The sequence below is a fragment of the Amblyomma mixtum genome, chromosome 3 (assembly GCF_055824585.1).
Source record: "Amblyomma mixtum isolate Tamu chromosome 3, ASM5582458v1, whole genome shotgun sequence".
Classification (NCBI taxonomy): Eukaryota; Metazoa; Arthropoda; class Arachnida; order Ixodida; family Ixodidae; genus Amblyomma; species Amblyomma mixtum.
Window position 1 is genome coordinate 239,714,010 of NC_143014.1, and position 20,935 is coordinate 239,734,944.

The following is a 20,935-nucleotide window of genomic DNA, read 5'->3' on the forward strand; positions in this document are numbered from 1 at the left end:
AACCTTGAGAGTGTTCATCTGTGCCACCCATGTACGTAAGCGGCGGACTTAGTACGTTCTCAATTACCGCTGGTGTGACGTGGAACGTTATCGAAAGGCGAGAGTGGAAGCTGTGTGAGAACCCTTTTATCCTTCCTTTGGCATCAAGGCTGCAAGAACCAAGGCCCTCGTTAAGCAATTAAGCAGACAAGGAAGGGGGAATGAGGCGCTCCTTATACATATGAGACAAGCCAACAGCCATATAAACCAGGGAACCCATGGGATTTTCATTTTTTTATTTTTTTATTTTGTGCTGTTGATCAATGGAAAATATAACTAAATATGTTATCGCTTAAAAATAATTGATTAGAAAAGCAGGAGAAAAACAACCACATGCCGCCGGTATGCATATATCTGGGTGTGTGTATACACACAAAAAAGCTATTCACAGAGCTCCTGGGTAGGCGGTACATGGCACAAACCTGACAGAAACATAACAGAACCAAAAAGGCCGGCACAGATATACTGCGCATCAACAGAGTAAACCACTCCGGTAAAAAGTCCAATTCTTTGTAAATGTCCGTTACCTGCAGCAACAGTAGGCTAAAATGAATTCTGGCCGAAACAACAGGCTGGACGTTGCGCTCTTGCATGCGTTTTCCAAAGGCAATGAAGTCCAATGAGAAGGATCATATCATAGGGTTTCGAGTCAGGTTGGGAAACAACAAGGAAGAGTACACTGTATTAATATAGGAGAAAATTTTCTGCAACATCGTCTGCAACACATCCCAAAACAAAATCGCCTCTTTGCAGTCTATAAAACGATGTTCAATTGTATCAGGGACATTGCACAAAAAAGTTTTTCGTATCGAGCCACGTGTTGACAGGTAGAGTTTCTTCAGTACGACCAAAAGCGTCCTGGCGTCCTCTTTGCGTACCGTGCGTCGCAGACACGGGCACTGTCGGACAAGAAGGCCCCCCTTTAACCGAGTTGAATGAACCTGTCTCGGTGGCCTAGGGGTAAAGTGTCTTACCCACGATCCAAAGGACATGGCTTCGATTCTCAACTTGGCCGAATTTTCGTTTCGGTGCAGAAAATTTACTTTGCATTCTTGCATGTCATAATGAACTTAGAGTTATGTTGCAACTTTGTATTCATAAACAAGCTGACGTTTTAATCGTTTTTTAAGTGTCCTGGTCTTTGTGTGAAGTCGCTAGCTTTTTGACCAAGCCGCAATTTCTCGCGTGCCGCCGGGCTCTCCGCTGAATGGGAACCTTAATGTTATCGTGTTAATAAGTGTAGTGAAAAGCGTGGGAGCTCTCTTTCATTAGAAACTTTGAAAATTCCGTCCTAAATCTCTGCTGCCTCGCTCTGCATGCAGAGAGGCGCTTCTGCTGCGACCAGGAACAGGACCTCTTCTCGGAAACCACCCTAGCTGACTTGTCATGCAGGGAGGAAGACCCAATGGGCCGGTACAGAGAGCTGTACCGGCGCAACACAATGATCCATCGCACCTCACGCCCTGCTACCCGCTCAAGACGCAGCAGAGCACCATTCCGGCGACAGCCCTCAAGAGGGACGGCAAGGTTGTGTACCCTCCGACACTGGGCCAGGATGAAGACTCGACCAAACGGAAGCGGCCGACGCAGTCGAGGAGCAGCGACGAAGGTGCTTCCAAGCCCATCTGGGTGAGTATATCCATCGAACCTATTGTACACCTGAGTCAGAGTGTTCCCTATTATTGTTCAAGAATTGGGACTACTTGGCAAGCAGATCATTGCCTGCATTTTGCTTGTCTTCTTCGGGCCTAACCTGAGCAAAAGTTTGACTTGTCAACGTCGATCAAAAATTTATATCTCGGCTCAGGCTGCTCTCCATGCCTTGAAAGGCATCCAGGGTTTTATGACACGTGCTTAGCTGAGTACACAAGCAGCAGAATAAATTTTCAAATCAAAATTATCAGCGCTGTTACAGTGAACCGTGTGGAGTTACTTGGCTGCTAATATTGGCAAGCAGATCTGTAGACGAAGCAACCACCTTGAAGGGCTGTTCAATTTCTAGTAAGGAAACAGTGTGGGAGCAGAGGAAATTGTCTAGAACTTTCAGTGTCACGTATTGAGCAGAAATTATGCATTTAGTCTTTTCATGCCGTAATTGCCGCACCTGCATCGTAATGCACACAGCTTCAGATGTGGCTCTCATGCAGGTAAACATTCCGTGCACATGCATGTGCCTATATATAGCTTCACAGAAGAGAACAGAAGGCATTTAGTTTTGCAAAAAGCAGTCATGCCCCATGGTAATTGACAGATTGGGTGATTAAATACAGCTTCATACTTAACACAAGTGAGACACTGGTACAGGTACTTTCTTGCAACAAGCATTTCATCTACTGAAAAGTGCATTCACTTTTAGCTATTCTTGTCCTTTGTGTTGTGCCTTAAGATGTTGGAAAACATTTCCCAATAGCCCGTCAAGCCTGTATGTTGAGATGCAGGGTTCTTTTCTTGCTTTCATTTAGTAATCATAATGCAGTCGTACTTGATTTCTATTCTGCAGCACTCAGTCACTGTTCGTGTTCACCAAGTTCAGTCAGAAGAAACTACATTTGCTGGGTGCGATTTTTTATGGCAAAGCATGAATTCAGCAGAAGACGCTGTTTCGAATAAGCATTGGAAGCTTACCACATTTTCCAGTGCATAAGTCGTCATTTTTTCATTTTTTCTGAGTGTATCTTATACAGTGTCGGTACTTAATGCAACGAAAAAATATGCCCTATTGCACATCATCTTCCGCCATGCCCAGTAACTCTGCATGAAAAGAGATTCCTTGTGTAAAAGAAAAATAATTAATTTTTTTTTAATGTTACCTTTAGGATAAAATCGCATAGTATCTTCCCACAGCTGAATGAAATGCAATGATGGCAGTGCTGCCACGTTCACTTTGGCCATGTTATTGCAAATTTTCGATTTCAGTGTCGGTTCCATAAGTGTCACTTCCATTCGCATTGTTGGATTTATCTCATGCACTGAAACGTGCTTCGATGGCGTCGTGTCCTTGGTCAACATGAAGCTGCTATGAGGCGAACGAGCTGCGGTACAAAGTTCCAGATGTATGCCGTTGAATATACACTTGAGCACTAGCGAGAACCAGGAGGCAGGGAGGCAGTTTGATATGGGCAAAAAAAATGATCAGACTTGCCCAAAACCACAAGTACTCTCTGGTCGATGAAGCTGAGATAAAAAGTAGACCGTGGGAAGAAGGCACGCTGGCCAGAGCTAGAGTATTAGCATCTGCACATGGCAGCGGCTGCGAACATTTTTAAAGTGATAGCTTCTGTTCAGTAGAAGGCTTCTCTTCAGTAGAAAACTCGGCGCCAACCCGTCGCCATCCAGGATTGCGCTGTAAAACTCTGGATTGGTTAAAAAGGTGGCTACTTCATACTTGAGGCGGATTTGAAAAAAATATGAAGTCAGATGGCTAATGTAGTCAGTAATAAATTATGCTATATTGGCTTGCGATTCAGTCATGTCCACTGATGAAAATAGGAGAATGAAATAAAGAGGGCATGGTAAATCTTTCCGAGAGAGCATTTTTTTAAACTACCAGGTAGCAATAGGCTTGCAGTCATAGCTCTACTTTTTGCACGATAAGTAGGGGTGTGCGAATATCAAATTTTTCGAATACGAATCGAACACGAATACCTGATTCCGAATATCGAATCGAATATCGAATAATCAAGGACAGACGCATTTAACCACTACAAAACATTTATTTGAGCACCTAAGAACATCACAGTTCTACTATCGATAATTAAATGAACACAAAAGGTGTGTGTGGCTGTACAAAAAGTATCAGTCTCGAACATTATTCTTAGAAGAGTGGAAATAGCAGAGAGGATGGCTAGTACACAGCATTGATTAAGGCTAGCATGCCATCAGCACAAAAGCGCGTTGCTGGGATAAACAGAAAAGGTTGTCGTGAAGGAAAACCAGCTGCTCCACATGGTCAGGCAGAAGTAGTTCCCTTCTAGCTGAAACGACTCCTCCAGCCACAGAAAATGCCCTCTCACTTGGCACTGACCTGGCACGTATTGCGAGGTACTTTATGCACAGCTCTGACTATAGCAGCTTCGCAGGTATAGCCACAAAAAAGCTCACCAGCGCAGTCAGCTACGGCATGGCCCTTGGAGGAAGGAAAAATTTTCCTTCATCCATGCCCATTGCTCTGGGCTCCGCCATGTTGTTATGTCTCTGTCGATAGGGCTTGCGGACCGAAATGAACGCCGGCGCTCACAATGAATATTCGGCTAGATACGAATATTCGCGTCGGGTCGAATATTCGCAAGAACACGAATACTTGGATTTCGAATCGAATTCGAATACTAAAAATATAATATTCGACATATATTCGAAACTTTCGAAATTTTCGAATATATGTCGAATATTCGCACACCCCTAACGATAAGCTATCATCCTTACGACAACTAGATAACGATATTTCTGTCAGTGGCAACCTGCAGCTGCGATTGTTTTAAGAAGTGAGAAGTGAACTCCATTCGCAAATGCATGGCGCAGGAGCATCAGCTGCTGCGCCGTGCACAGCCAGGCGCTAATAAAATTATGCAAATCTAAAACATCGGCGTGAAGAAAACGAGTCAATACAAAACAGAAATCAACTTCGCTTCAGCACGCGTTCAGCGGCACTCACCGTAACGGCCGAACCGCAAGGAAACGTTTTTTCGGCGCCGCGTCAGCGAATCTCTTACCGTCGTTGTCGCTCGCCGCCGCAGGAGGGCGCAGTCAAACATATGAGGGCGTACGAAGTGGGGACTCCGCACGGGCGTTAGGTATGTTTTGTTTCGTTTGTTCTTGTGTTCAGCTCGCGCACGAGATGCTTTGTCATCCTCGCGCGTGCAAATGTGGCGCTACAATGCAAATTTCTTATGACTGTAAATATACTTGTGAGTACACAAGCAAATAGACACAAATTTTATAAAGTTAAATGGCTATAAATACAAAGTTGTAGTGTTTATAGCCCCAGATACATGCAAAGTATCGTATATATACTATTCCTGTACATAGGTGTCAGTATATGTAAATAAAAGCACATAAACATCCTCCTCTTTTCAACAGTCTGTGCCCGATGTTCATCAACTCCACATCAATGAGCTCAAAATCTCCCAGACTTCATAGAAAACTGAAAGAAGCAAGCAGCCGTACTGCACATAATAAACCGGTGCCAGTTTAATGCTGCTGCGAGCACGCCTCGTCAGCTTCCCGGACCGCTTAATTTATCCGCGCAAAACAATTTTCGTTAACCATGGAGCCGCGAAAGAAACGAACGTAACTTACAATGCTTTATTCGTCTTGCAAGGAACAGCAATTAGTGGCGCGAACCCCTCAAGCAGCGCCTCAAGTATTAAAGTGGCTTTTAGGGCTTGTTGGTCAGTGATCATGGTTAAAGAATGCAGCGCGAAAAGACAAGGACAAACGAAGGGTGCGTTCCAATTCTTTAGACGTCCGACAAGACGTCTAGTGTGACGTCTAGGAAGCCGTCTACATGTCTGCATATTGGAACGTGTCTACTTCACGTGCCGCCTTGCGGCATACAAACTGAACTAACATTTGTGAATAGTTGCACTCCTATATTCTTAACAATTCTTAATAAAACAAGTTAAAAACGCGCTGTTAGTAGTTTGCTAGTTCTTATATTGTTTTTTTTTCTGAAATAATGGTGCGTTCCTCGCTACCGCTTCAGCAGACTATCTCACCTGCATAGCAGACGATCTCATCCGCACGATTTCCTCTCGCGCGATTCACAAATATAATCGTAGGTCCACAAAGACGGCTTTATTTTCCGCCAGTTCTTATAAAAATCAACTTAACGGAATGACTGACACTTGAAAGATGGTGCGTCTCCGGGCTCCAGTGCCCGCCAAGAGCACGGCTCACTCAGCTCTGACTGCACCAACTGCTCCGCCATCTTTAGACAGGAAGTTAGCCTGCATCGATGTGGACTTCGACGAAGCAGTCTTTTTGGACGGCTTCGTGAAAAATGGAACGCGTCTCAAAATGGCGGCTGTCCGGCAAGACGTCTAAGTCATAGAGTTTCTTACTATTACCTAGAGGGAAAGCTGGCGGCGCTGCACTTCAGCCACCATGGACGCCCAAAGCATCATGGGGCGGTGAGCTACTTGTTGCGAGACAGTTGTAGTTTTTCAGGAACACGGAGTGTCATTACTAAGATGTTTCATACCAAAAACGCTGTCCGTGTGTGCGCAAACGACTTTCGCGCGAACGCAGTGTGCAAAAGCCATAGTAGTGAAAACGCGACGACACACGACGCCAATAAAAGGTTTCACTTTTCCGAAATGCCATTAAAAAACCTCTTATAGTATTTAAGCAACAACATTTTTTTTTTAAAACATATTTACTTTTAAAAGTGCTACTGTTAATTACGCAATATTAGTTTTTATAGTGTTCTTTACTTGGCCAATAGGAGAGCGAGTCGTCTCTTATTTTGGGCAAACTTTGCACTTAAATCCTTTTCTGCTCGTTTGTTGCAATCATTAGACAAGATATTGAATGCTAGGACGTTTGTAGTTATCAAACAGCTTTATTTTTCTATTATTTTTTGATCAAAAGTTGCAGTTCCGCAACAAGTAGCTCACCGCCCCATGATGCTTTGAGCGCCCATGGTGGCTGAAGTGGTCTCGAGGGGTCGCCATGCAAACTCCCATAGACGGGCTGCCAGCTTTCCCTCTAGGTAACAGTAAGAAACTCTATGGCCTAAGTAGACGTATACTCGAGAGTATTGGAACGCACCCGAAGAAGTGGACAGTGCCAGTCCTGTCCACTTCTTCGTGCGTCCTTGTCTTTTCGCGCTGCATTCTTTAGCCTCAAGTATGCCAGCCGCGATCCTCGAGGGACAAGCGGAGCGAAAGCCTTGCGGTGGCCTTGTGGTAGAGCATCCGCCTCGGCTCTTCTAGGGTGAGATGCTTGGGAAAAGGGTCGTAGACCGAACAGTTGCCTTGACGGATGAGAAATAAGTTCCCCCGTCAAGCAACCCTAAATCCGCCTCCTGCGGTAGAAGCCCAACTTGTGGCTCTTTGCACACAGTGACGGGATTTGAAGGCATAGGCTCCTTTGCCAATCATTGCAGCCCTAGGAAGCAGAGCACCAGGCCGGGGCATCGCTTGTACCAATTTTGAAAAACCCGATGGGTACCTGACCGGCGGCGGGAGCCGAACCCACCACCTCCCGAAGCCGAGGCTGCCGTTCTTCCTTTACGCTTGCCAAGGAATTTGTTTTCGCCGCACAAGCAGCAATGCTTCCAGGCATGACTTTGTGCTCGTTGCCAGTGGGTTGCTTTCGTTTTCATCGTCCAGCACACACTCGTACGAGCCGTTGCACTCAGGACCGACTGACGACTGCCGAGCAATACACCTCCGTTCCAAGTCGCCGACATCGAAGACGACCGAAGCGGCTGGTCATCCAACATTTTCAATCTCGGGAGCTGAACCTCAGCCACTGAGCCACTCTGTCGTTTGGTTGGCCAGAACGAGAAATAAGAAGATTATGGCGCTGACTGATCACGTGCGAGAGTGAACAAAAAAAATTGTGATGAAGAAGTTGACGGTGTGCGCCATTGGGATTTGTTAGGAGAACAACCGCCACCTCTGGGTCAGCAGTGACCAGCGGCACTAAAGTGTGAAGCAACACAGAAGAACAACAAGAACGAAACAAAAGAAGTTGTACGCCACCTCCGTACCCTCCTAGGCCTGGTGTTATATCCTAAAAGCGGCATCGCAAGCAACTCTTCGACACGTCACATAATGAAGAAGGTGCAGTGCGAGAAAAGCGTTCTGGAGGGCGGTTCGGAGGCATCTGGGCGACCACCTACGTCTTACCCAGTCCCGAACACCACGACACTAACGTCAGCGCAGAGCGTCGCCAGTTACCTGGTCAGTCTGTTCGAGTGTCCCGTGTGCCGGGACTACGCGCTACCGCCCATCATCCAGTGCAAGAACGGCCACATAACGTGCTCATACTGCCTGCTCAGGCTGAGTCGTTGCTCCATCTGCAAGAAGCCAGTGGGCAGAATCCGCAACCGAGCCATGGAGAAGTTGGCACGGCTTTTGTCCTTTCCCTGCAAGTACGAATTGTACGGCTGTTCGGAGAACCTCCCTTCCTTGCAGAAGACAGACCATGAACTGTTCTGCAACTTCAAACCCTACCCTTGCGTTCTGGGTTCGGACACCTGTGCCTGGGAGGGATCGCTTGAAGAACTGATCTCTCACATCGAGAAGAGACACACGTTTGTCCCCAGATTTCAAGGAGAGCGCATTGTGATGTGTGCGGATGGTTTCAACCGTCCCGAGCCCTTCTGTTGGGTGGCCCTGCAATCTTGCTTCGGCCATCACTTCGTGGTGCAGATTAGGAATTACCAGCACGGATTCCCGCCCATGCAGCATCGTTTGTTTGCCGCTGTACGGCTGGTGGGCCCGCGGAGGGAGGCTCTGAAGTTCGTCTGCCGCTTCGAACTCCGAAGCCGATGCCAGCGCCTAGCGTTGGACGCCATGGTCCTCAGCGTCCACGATAGCATTGCCCCGACGCAAAACGGCAATGGAATCATCCTCGAAATGGACACCGTCAAGATGTTTGCAGACGGTAGCAACTTGAACATCGGCGTGCGCATTTACATGGCTTTCGGCCCGCGGCAGAAGGCTTCATGACAGCCTCTCGGTGCTTTACAAGAGACGGTCATCTGGGAACACCACTGACAAATGTGTATCTTGTAAACACGCGAGAGACCATCTAAGTAGAAGTTTGGTCCCCGAGTGTGATTGTTCTGTGTTGTTGGTTTTTGTGTATATATTTAAACCTCTGAGGACAAAAATCTTTAGTTGCGATGAAGCGCTGTGACCCCTTTTGTGTTCTTGTTTGATAAAGTTTGAAATATTCTACAGGGTCTGAAATATTCTAGTGGTCTGGGCGTCCGCTTCAGCTGCGGGAGGTGGTTGGTTCGAAACCCATCGCCCGACACCCACCGCCAAAAATGGGTGCAAGCCACCCGCGGCCCGGCGCCCGGCTTCTTCAGGAGTGTGCGCTTTGAGGAGGCTCCGCAAACCCCGCTGCGCGGCTTCGGGCGCAACCTAGTTTCGAACACTCTGCCTGCAAAGCTGGTTCGTGTTTCACTGCAAAGTGAAGAGTTCGACTCAAAACTCGTACGCTCTAACCAGCGTGTCTCAAGACGCGAACGCGTCCTGAGACACGCTGGAACGCCTCCGCTCACCTCTGCAAACGGCCGGCAAAGCTACCGCTCCAGCCGATTGCCGTTGGAAAAAGCGCGGCGCCGCGGATGAAGCGAGAGTTACGTAAGAAGGGGTAGAAAGAAAGAAGCTGGCACGTAGTGCAGGAGAAGGACCGTCATTGCTACCACGTGCCATGCGCAAGCAGCGCTACCTAGTGTACCTCGGTAGCGCCGCAGCGCAGCAACTAACTGAAATGAGGCGTACCGACGGCTCCCATTTGAAGCGGGCGATACGGCTGGCGATGTAAAAATGGAGGACTTAAATTGCCCCCACTAGTTCGTAGAAATTGAGAATAAGCTCGCACCATGTAGGAAAGAATGAATGGCTCGCAGAAACACGTTCGTTCTCTGGCCGATTTATTAACTGCAGGCTGGCAAGATTTTTTTTTTTTTGGTTTGGCGAATTATAGAACAATCCACTTTTCTGTTCCACGCCGTGTTATTTGGCGTGGCTTGTTTGGAAATTGCTCGCTCGTGCGAGTGCCGCCAGGTGCTTCAGTTGTATTTCATGCCCAAGCACCACTACGGAAAGGAGGAACAATAGGAAGTAGAAGAGGATGAAGAAGAAGAACAACCGGTCGTGCGCACGGGTGCGCGAAGGCTCTTGATTGGAGCTACTCATTTCGGGCCCCTGACTATATCCCTATTTTTGTAGCTGAGTTTCTGGCCATTGAGTTGGCCTTAATAAGGATTCCCTGCAGTATCACTCGGGTTATTATACTCTCAGACAACATTTCTGTTTTGGCAGCGCTCGTAACCTCGAGTGATACTCCTATGAGCCGTTCCCTTCAATTTTTTATTCCTCCACATGTTTCAGAACTTCGCTTTCACTGGGTCCCTGGGCACTGTGGCATTGTTCCTAATGAGAGGGCTGATTTTTTACCAAAGTCTGCCCTTGATGGTCCTATTGTCCCTTTCGTCGCAAATACTGTTTACTTGACTCTAGCACGCTTTCAGCGATTCCAGCGCTTCCACACCTTGAGCCATGAGCCTCTCCTCGCTGCAGCGGATTTTCAACACCTGGCATTTCCTTGGAGTGTGCGGATGTGCAGTTCGAGGCAATGTGAGGTGTCCATGACCCTTTTGCGCTGCAGGATACCGCGGCTAAATCTTTATTTATGCCGATCGGGGCTTTCGATATCCAACCTTTGTGAGTCTTGTGGCGAAATTGAGTCTATAGAACATTTTTTCCTCTCCTGCCGGAGGCTCGCTGCTCTCCGTATAATTTGCTTGGAGATCCCCCTCGCTCGGCTTTGGCTTCCTCTATCTATTCCGATTCTCTTATCCTTCGGGGCAAGCGCCAAGGGATATGCCCTGAAACCACTGTTCGATTCTATTCACGATTATATAATTTCATCTGGTAGATTCCTCTGCTAGAATGTGAATTCACAACTTTTCTTTCTCCGTATTTTTTGTATTGTACCAATTCTAGCTCTGCGTCCCAAATTTTTAGATTTAATTATACTCCATTCCCTGTATATGAGTGCGTTTGTATCCGCTATGCACCCTGGCCAATCCCCCGCCGTGGGTATGTGCCATTCAGCCCGAGGACATCATCATCATCATCATCATCAATTCCCCGTCGTGGGTATGTGTCATTCCGCCTGAGGACATCATCATCATCATCAATTAGAGGACAACAACAGTAACAACAGCATCCTGCCACCCTCTTTAAGCATTCGGTGATTCGAACGTAGGCACTACCTCGAGCGCTCCTTGTTTTGCGACGAGCAGCCATTTTTCAAGACCGCTCCTCCCGGGCGCGCTCTCGCAACGTCGGCGCGCACCGCCGGGCCAGCCGGGCCTCCCGATTTCTCGCTGTTGGCGTGGCCCCGTCGCGAAAGGGTTCGCCTGCTGCCTCGGGAACTCCGGTCACAGAGCTGGCTCTGCGACGTGGTCACCTGGGCGGCCACCGATCTCTGAGCTCTGCCAGGGCCTCGTCGTATCGGTCCGACGCTGTAGCAGCAAACACAGGGGATGAAAGGTAAAGTGGCCGCCGCCACCGGGCTGCGAGTCAGCAGCAAGCCTGGCCCTGCCGTCAGCCCATCGACCACCACTGCGCTCTAGGAATGGGGATTAACGAATGTAAAGTAGGAATTTCTGAATGAATGAGGAATGATGAATGTGGATTTATGAATGTAAGAAAGACCAGTTTATGGGAAATAACCCATTACACTATCACGTCATATCGTTAAGGCGGAGCTTAAGTGTCCTCTCCATTTTGGTCCTATATATTTCAAGCCTGTTCAACACATGTCAATATAGTGATATTTGTGAATGTGGGCTGCGAGGAACAAGTAAGACAAATCGGAAATAGAATCCATTTTTCTGCAAACGGTTCTCAATGTACTTAGACATTTTCTCATGTGCTTAGAAACCTTAACACGCGCTTAGAAGAAGCAATAACACGTTGTACTTTTGTACTTTATCTTGTCTCCCGACCTAAAGGTATCGTTGTGACCACATTTTCAAGTTTAGGCACTGTTTTCTCAGCCGTATTAGCACCAGCCGCTATCACACACTCAAATTTTTTAACGACGTAAACTCCGCGACTGAGGAACGACTAGATCAGCTTTTAACATCCACTGCTCTCCATGCAATGGAGGCCAGTGAGGCTCAAAGAAGTACCTCTTCCTCGCTTCGAACGTACCCACTTAGTATTGCTGTATAGTTCCTTGCAGGCTGATAACAAAAAATGATAGCGTTCAATCAGTTTGATGCAACAAATTTGTGTTAACAGCATATATTGTACATATCGCTGTTACATTTGTTGCCCTCCCTTTCCTCTTTGAATTTTGTGTAGCCGTCGCTAATTCATTCTGCTCCTGCGTTCCACTTCTATAACTGGGGGCGCTGGAGTGTAGGCTTCTGGAAGCACGAACGAAAAAACATATAGGAGGGAGTGCAACACCAAGCGGCCAGCCTTCCCAAGCAAGGTGCTCGTGAAGCCGCTCCCTCCTCCATTTTTCGCTGTCTGAGCGAGTCCGTCTGTTCGGGTGCTGGTATGTTTTAGTGGGTGCATCTGCGCGGCCCATGGCGTGGGCGTCTACATCACACCAATTGTCACACCAAAACGCCTCAGTAGAATTTGAAACCATGGGTGAGGTCCGCTCTGGTTCATTATCGAAACAAGATATCGCCAGAAAGCACGCTTATTGGCTTGACACTTTGCGACCCGCGATCAGAAAGCTCCAAAATCTGGCAACATACGTGCGACCTTCGCATCGCGACTTGCAGGTGTGAATCTGCAGGCCGCACAGGTCGCGCTATCGTTTCGGCCAAAAAGTGGCTGTCGCGGGATGGTTGCACACCATTTGCGACTCTGGTGCGGCCCTCTGCTCCGCAATTTGGGATGCGCTGTTGGCTGCCACCCTCTTCAGTTTGGGATGCGAAGAAGAGTCAGTTCAATAAGTTCAAACTGCAGTCACCACCTAACTTCTCACTAGGACGATGAAGCTTTGGGCGCGCACAGGACAGAACCCTCGCTCTGCTGCTGCCGCTCTGCCATTCACTACATCAGCAAGTGCTCTAATAAATATGGGTGAACAGAATGAAGGCTGTTGCGGTCTGAAAAAAAAAACAAAAAGTGATGACTGAATATTTTAGACCAAAAGAGTGTAATGTCGCTACCCAACTGCTTCCTGGTCGCAGTGTACTGCATATTCAGTTCACTTCCATTAGTTCGATCTTGTTAATTCGACTGCGTTGGCGTCGGAATTCGGATTAACAAGCTTTTACTGTACTTTGGAATTCTTTCATTAGGTTGCATGCCTGAGTAGAACTTCTATGCAGTTGTGTTGAAAGAATTCACCAGTACTGTTCGCACTGCATTCTAACAAGCCACCCTTCTATTCTCCCAGGAAAACATGTATAAAAAGAAAAGTCCAAAAATTGTAAATGTAACCGTACAAACCACAAATATTGATTGCACGCGCCTCGAAGAGGCAAATCTAAAAAAATATATTACACTGTTCAAATTTTCTGACATATGCTCCTTTAAACTAGATACAATCAACATCTAAGTTGTTACTAAGCTGGACATCACTTGCAGATCCAATAACATAAGCACGCATGCAGCTTACACGTTTTGACACAGACCATTCTTTTCTTGGGCTTGCAATTTACCTTGAAGATTGCTTGCAAGAAGTTTTTTTCCCAAACTTTCCAAACTCATAGGCGCCATAGTGCAGGGCCCTGGAAAATAATCCAGAGCCCTCCACTATGTCGCTTAACACCCCAAAGCAGAACATCACATACCATGTTATGCCTTTCCTGTCATTGTTCACAAGATGCGAAAGTTTCAGTCTCCTAATGCTCTAATGATAAACGATGACTACAGTAGAACCCCGCTTATGTGTCCCCCGTTATGCGCATTTTGTTACGAATTCGCGCTAGTCTGGCGAATCGCCCAAAGGGATAACGCATTAAAGGCCTCGATTATACGACGGAACAATATGCACATCCCACTTCGTACTATGGCCGGCGCGAAACACCCCGAATTCCCGGGAGATGCTGGCGAAGCACTTTATTGGCAGACGTGATGTTAACCAGGCTGGTTCAAGATCGGAATCAATATGGAGACGTGCACACAATGATGGGATAGAGAGCACGACGATCTGTAAACTGTTCTACAGACGGCTGGTACTCTTGACTCCGCGCGTGCAACCCGCTGCCGTCGGTGCGAGGCGGCTCGCCTGGCCTATTTTTTTTAGTGCTCTGCTGACAAAGGCACTTAGGAGAGACGCTTGGTAAAAAGATCTTGGCCAAGTGTCTATTTGCATCTTCCATCTACAAATACAAAATGAATATTTAACTTCGACCTGAATCATGCCCATCATGACCCCCAGCACAACAAGCTACTACCGCAGTCTTTCTTCTGGTAGCGCTCCGATTTAGAAAATGGCGGATTAAATTATTAACCAACTAACTTCAAGTTTTTCTGCTTAAGGCATAATCGGTAGGACAACACCACAGGACAACACGGCGTGGTGTTGCCTTTCAACCACTATATAATTCATAGTTTATGCTTTTACTCCTTATGGGGCTTAAAGTCGCAAAACGACTCAGAATTATGAGAGACGCCGTAGTAGAGGACTCCGGATAATTCCGACCACCCGGAGTTCTTTAACGTGCGCTGATATCGCCATGCACACGGGTCTCTACCATTTCGCTTCCATCGAAATGCGACCTTCGAACCCGGGATCGAACCCGCGTCTTTCGAGTCAGCAGCTGAACGCCACAGTAACTGAGCCACCGCGGCAGCTAAATAATTTATAATTGAATTTGTTTCCTCATGCTGTTTTGGTTTCATCAACCTAATGATGGCTGTGACGTATAGTTGACGTTGAGGTCACGTGAGACAGTAAAAACTTGCAGTATAAACTCTGTTACGTAGATTTAAGTCCCCACATATCTTAGACCAGCCTGCTTCAAGAGCTGGAATAACAGGAAGCGGCGTATCAGAGGTTATATCGCTGTTTTTTTCCCCCCTTGCGTTACCTAAAGTTCAACTACACGTCACAGCCACCGCTCGATTGATGAAACTGAAACACTGTCAAGAAGAAATTCAGTTATAACTTTTTTAGTGGTTTAGTGGTCGTAAGCGAATATCACGCTGTGATCCATGTATATTAATGTCTCATGCATCATTTGAAAGAAGAAAACACGGAAGCAAAAATTTGGTGTCTATAGTACTCGAAGTGTCGCTTACACAATAATGCCTAAATTAGTCCTGTGAGCATGAAAGCCATTGAGCTGAAAAAATTACGAGGAACTTTAGCGGCTAAACTAGTGAAAGGCGAAAGCCTGAGTGCTGCATTCTGCTACGCGATTGTTCACTGCACATTTTGTTGGTACATTAATTAACTGCCAATTAATGACGCTTAAGCTTCGCCTTTAGGAGTGGAACGCGACAGCGTGTTGTAGCGCTGCCTCGGAGTCCAAAGAACGCCACCACCTGTTCGGCGCGGTGCGTTGCCCTTCGAACGCAATGCTTTTTGAGGAAAGGAAATGGTCTGTAATTCTCTGTCATCTCGGTGGACACCTGAGCCGCACCGTACAGGAAGGGAGGAAGTGTGAGTGAAAGAAGGAAGAGGGGCCGTAATGAACAAAATGAAAATTGTATTTGAGGAAAGGAAATTACTTATTAAATGTCTCACATATCGCAGTAGAAACTAGTCGAAAATTGTATTTGAGGAAAGGAAGTTGCGCAGTAACTATCTCGCATATTTCGGTCGACACCCGTCCAATTTCGCGCGCGGTGACTTCACGACAACTTGGGTCAATCTGAAACGCGGACAAATACGCCTTGCTCGTCAGTGAATTGGTTTTTGAGGAAAGGAACTGTATCTGTCTCTCATATCTCGGTGGACACCTAAACCTCGCCGTAACGGGAAGGGAGGAAGATGGGCCTAGACGCACCTTTGTTCATTCCAAACCATCGAGCTGGCATGGCGGAGTGGTAGCGTGCTCGACTCGCACTCCGGAGACCGGGGTTCGATTCCCAAGCTCAGCAAATTTCTTACTGGGTTTTATTTATTTATCTGGTCTGACTAGAAAGGTTTGACTAATTGTTTTAAGTAGGGAATTAATTAAACTCAGTCTAACTTACTTGGAGCATCACTAAACGATTACTTTAATTGGTTGCATGGTTAGTAGCCAAAGTACAATTGGCCCCGTTTGAAATTCGCGCTCTATGACGTCACGACCGTTTCGACCAATTGAAAAGCGTGACATTTCTGTTGACAGCTCCTGCTTTCAACGATGAGGCATTAAAGGCTTCCGCCTTAATACACAAAGCCCGAGCTACTGTACTCGTAATTCTGCGCATTGCAGGACTGTCACCAGGAAAGAGTCAGTAATAAGGTGTCAAAATCTTTTGCTCCTATCCCCACCCCTCGGAACCTTGTACCTGAGCTCGTTGAGGTGAAGCTGTCTGTGACTGCTAAGCTGCGGTTGCCGTTGTAAAACAACCGGTGTGGTGCTTTAAGCCCGAAGCATGGTGTAAGAATTTATTTAGGTGCTAAAATGCGCCCGGTGGCGCAACCAGATCTTGTTCGCTGCGCCCTGTGCTTCTCTCGAAAGCTGACAGATGGCGCCACATGATGGTGGTTTGTCTAGTGTCCGAACGCCGGCGGCCGTAATCGCCGTAATGCAGGTGTGGCGCTATCTTTCGGTGCCGCACTTTGTTAAGAGCAGCAAGGCACAGAAGGAGTGTAACTGTTATCGGCACCGAATGATTTTGGCTGACTTCGTGTTTTATACTTGCTGTGACTGCATGGGTGGGTGGAACAGCAGCGAGGACGCGACCCTGCGATCCTTCTGAGCTCTTTATCGAAATGCGTTCACTGAGAAGTGTTTTCACTCATCCGCACGAGTGGTGAGAGCATATATATAGTTTACTCTACCGACCTTTCAATATAAACGGTAGGATGCAACGCGCATGCTCTAAGATTTTGGCCAAAGAGTTTGCGCGTATATTCAGACATTTCTTGAGCAGTTTAAAGCGCCGACGCTTTGAGATGATGCCCGCCGTGTAGAGAACATGGTTAACTTCTGCCAATTGGGGTTTTAACCTGCACAGAAACCTCCAGGGCGTTTCCGCATTTCGCCTGCATCAAAATGCTTCCGTAGCCAAGAATAGAATCCGCTCTCCTGTGCTTCCTTGCGGAACACCTCCACCGCTGTAGACCGTATACAGCGCGCAGTTCTTCCGTTTAAGACCAGGTGGCGCACAGGCCATTTCGGAACACGGCACCATTAGGGACCTCGCAAGTCGCCGGCGTGTATGCAGCAAACGCAGCTGTGGAAATATCGCGGGTGGCTGCCGAATGTATTCTTTCTACGAAGATATAAGAATGCAGGGAAGATGCGTGCTGTGTTGTGAATTGCAAGAATTGAGACAGATTTAAAGGTGCGGGATGCGATCGTTTACGAGCTTCACGGGATCGAACTGCACAAGGACGTATACTGCCCTTGTTCGCGCCCGTTCGCCATGAACTATTTTCGAACGGGCGAACGCATCAAACACGTTCACCAGCGCTAGATAGCCAATACAGAAAGAAAGGTTTCGATCCTGAAAAATCTGTGAGTGTAAGTGCACAACATAGCCGCATGAACAAGCCGTTCCGCCACCGAAACCGTCACTTTGTGCATTCAGTTGCTGTGCAGTTGCTTCTGCGAGTGTAGCGAGACCCCAATGCTCGTAAATTAATGTGTGTGGCCATTAGTAACTGGAGCACCCGAGGCCGAATTAGGAACGAAAAAGAAGGACGACTTACACTCCTGGATACCGCTACTATAGAATGTGCAGTGTACAGCCGTGCGAACGGGCAACGCTTACCATCAGTACAAGTAATGCATGAAATCTCGGTGCTACAGTTGAACTTCGCTGAAAGTAGCGCGGCTTTTGTGGGCGATATTCGGAATCAAGCATTTGCGTAATGGCTGCTGTGCTGGGTAGTTGTCACTTCCTCGCGGTCCATGCCACAAAGTACCACTCCGCAGGCCAGCGCTCAGAGTGAATGTGTTTACTTACCACCAACGAGACCTCGAGCATTCTCATGTCCGCATATTGAGAGTGGAGCTTAGCACAATTTTAGATGTGAGGCCAACATAACTATGAACTTCGTGTAGTACGAGCGCGTTGCCATGCACGCGTTATGGCAAATATATCGCGGAATCATTCGAAACGATTTCGCACCAGCTAGCAAAGGCTTCTTGATGCATGGTACTGCTACCATGATAGTTAACATTTGTGTGTATATTTATTCTTGTCGCCCTTCTGCGTTTAACAAACCGGTAGAAAATATTTTATGCTCCTAAGCACCGTTTAATGTTTGTAAACAAATGTCTACGATGTGCGCGTGAGCGTTTTACAGCGGTCTGTGCATGCATGTACACAATACGACAACGACTTTCGTTGCCTCAGGAGCATTAAACCTTTCCTTTTTAGAAAATAACAATAAAAAAACATCCGGCGAAGCCTTCAGCGGATGCAAAAACAAGCATTCAGGCGATCCAACCGTTGGCTCGAATGCGGAGCTGAGCAGCTTTATGCGACATGAAGCACGATCTCGTTTTCACGCCTCAAGTGATCAAATTAGGGTTCTCACATGTCCTTCGAAGCCTTCGCCAAACCATAGTGTCATGTTCCCGCTCCTTTGCAACCGTATGACCAGAAACGCTGCCTGTCGGAACCGAACCATCAGACGCTGCAGCCGTCGCGACGAGGCGCGAGCCGAGCAGTCAGGAGGGGTGTAATGGCGACGTGATCAAAGATGATAGGCCCCATTATTGTAAAGCGTCTTTAGGAACGAGCACAGGGACCGAAGGAAACCAAGTTTGCATTTGCGATGCTTTAATGGCTAGTGCAGAGCACTTTTAGCTACGCGACGCGAAAATCGCTAATGGAAATTCCCCTGGCATTCCTCCTGTCAAGCACATTTTCGGAAGAAATCGCCGACACCGACGATGCTTAGCTGTTGTCTCCCTCATGGAAAGACTGGCATGCACGCGCAGAAGCAAAATACTTACGGGACTCTAAGTTGGGACTAGCCGATGTCAGTTGAGAATAATTGTAGTTGGCATGGTAACGCGACTTGTTGACCTCAATAACTTTGGGCCACGGAATTCTAAATCGATCGTTCTGGGGTCCGACAAATTATGCAACTGCATATTTGTTATAAGTGCTACCGGCTTGTTTTCTGCTTTCATACCACCAAGTTTTCTGGCACCAAAATCTACAGCGGGTGAAAACTGGCCACAAGAACGCCGACCAAAATTAATTGCTCGCTGCTATGGCATGCACAGGGAACGCTGAGAACCTAGAATGTTAAGTACCCGGAAAAGTGGAGAAAAGAACAAACCTTGGCACCACGCATGCCGATGAAGACGGAGCTTGCACTTAAGTGAGGAGGCGCCTCCATGTTTCAGGGATGAAGAAGAGCATATTTCTTGATCAGTTCACAAGCATTATGTACTCCAGCCAACTGTGCACTGTTTCTTATGAGGGCTTCATGATGAATCGGTCACATAGGGATCGACCTACATTGGGCAGGTAGAGGCCACTGATCCAGATCATGAGAGAGAAATAACTAGAAGAATAAGAATGGGGTGGAACGCTTCTGGCAGGTTCTCTCAGATCATGAATGGCAGTTTACAAATATCCCTCAAGAGAAACGTATAGAGCAGCTGTATCTTACCCGTACTCACCTACGGAGCAGAAACGTGAAGGCTAATAAAGAGGGTCCAGCTTAAGTTTAGGATAACGCAGCGAACTGTGGAAAGAAAAATGATAGGTATAACGTTAAGAGACCAGCAGGGGGCAGAGTAGGTGAAGGAACAAACGCGTAGTAATGACATCCTGGTCGAAACCAAGAGGAAGAAATCGGGTTGTGCAGTGCTTGTAATGCGAAGCCAAATAGCCGCTGGTCCTTAAGGGTAACAGATAACGGAGTGGATTCGAAGAGAAGATAAGCGTAGTAGGGGGCGGCAGAAAGTTTGGTGGTCGGATGAGATTAAGAAGTTTGCGGGGATACGGTGGCCGCAGCTGGCAAAGGACAGAGTTAATTGGAGAGACATGGGAGAGGTCTTTGCCCTGCAGTGGACGTACTCAGTCATATGATGATGATGATGACGGATCGACTTCTTTCTTTTTTTTAACAGGCCATTCCCTAGGCCAGCGAGGCAGCGGCGTGTGCGGACCGCTTGCTGGCCTGCTTGGCACACGTGGCTGGAGACTGCCATTTTCTAGGATACTTTATTGAACTTGTCTGTTTTGTCAGATATTTAGGAAAACCGGAAGAAACACTTGGCACAGCATTCGCCAACAGCACCGGGTTCCGTCAAGGCACCGGAACGTGCCTTGCAGTTGGTGAACTCGGTGTAGCACGATTTTATATCGTATGCTCGAGAAAGTGCTTCGCGCAGACGTGGTCGCTCGGTTTCAATATCCTGTCTGCTCTGGGGATTGCCTAGCGCCAAAGTTCCAGGCCAGCAGGCTCCGACGGAGCTTTAAAAATTGACGCTTGGTCTGGACAACTCTGACAGGCCAATCTGCAGTTGGCTAGGGAGCACCTCTTACCCATAATTGCGCCTAGTCGACTTCTGAACCCGGGTGGACCCCTCACGTGCGCCACAGCAACAAACAACACATCACAGCCACCATGTCTAGACCAGAGTACGATACTCCCGCACCGGGACAGGTTCCAGCGCGCTCTCAAAACCAGACAACAGGCGCCATCTTCCGCCGGGCCGCCAAAACGCTACGAAGTGTCTTTGCGCCATGCACAACAAGCGAGCTTTGTAACCTCTCGGAGTCCTTTAACTTCTCCGTGTCGTCTTCCTGGAAGTACAAGAAGTCATCTAGTCACAACTGAGCCGTCTACGCATGCATAAACAAGAAGAGGAAAAGAAGCAGCTGGGTTGTGAAGCGCTGTTTGCGATGTGCGCGACGTGCGTCGAGAGCTTCGCCATTGCGGAATCCTAAGTATGTACCGTTTCCTATCGGGCGTTAAACATTACGACCTGCATCAATTATGGATTGCCGCGGTGCATAAAACGAAATGCAAAGCAAATACGAAAGCACGAGTGAGTACTATGAAACAGCCAACCTATTTGCGTGGCCATCGCAATACTTTA

At 47.5% G+C, this 20,935-nt stretch overlaps 1 protein-coding gene across 1 annotated transcript; it reads left to right on the forward strand.

Annotated features, from left to right (window-relative positions):
- Positions 1–7,817: 7,817 nt before the first annotated feature.
- On the forward strand, positions 7,818–8,717 carry LOC149354126 (E3 ubiquitin-protein ligase SIAH1-like). The gene has a single exon (XM_089575936.1). The coding sequence runs from the start codon at positions 7,818–7,820 to the stop codon at positions 8,715–8,717; it is 900 nt and encodes a 299-aa protein (XP_089432062.1).
- The last annotated feature ends 12,218 nt before the right edge of the window (positions 8,718–20,935 follow it).

Coding starts and splice junctions, on each gene's coding strand:
- LOC149354126 (XM_089575936.1), top strand. CDS start 7,818: ATGAAGAAGGTGCAGTGCGAGAAAAGCGTTCTGGAGGGCGGTTCGGAG.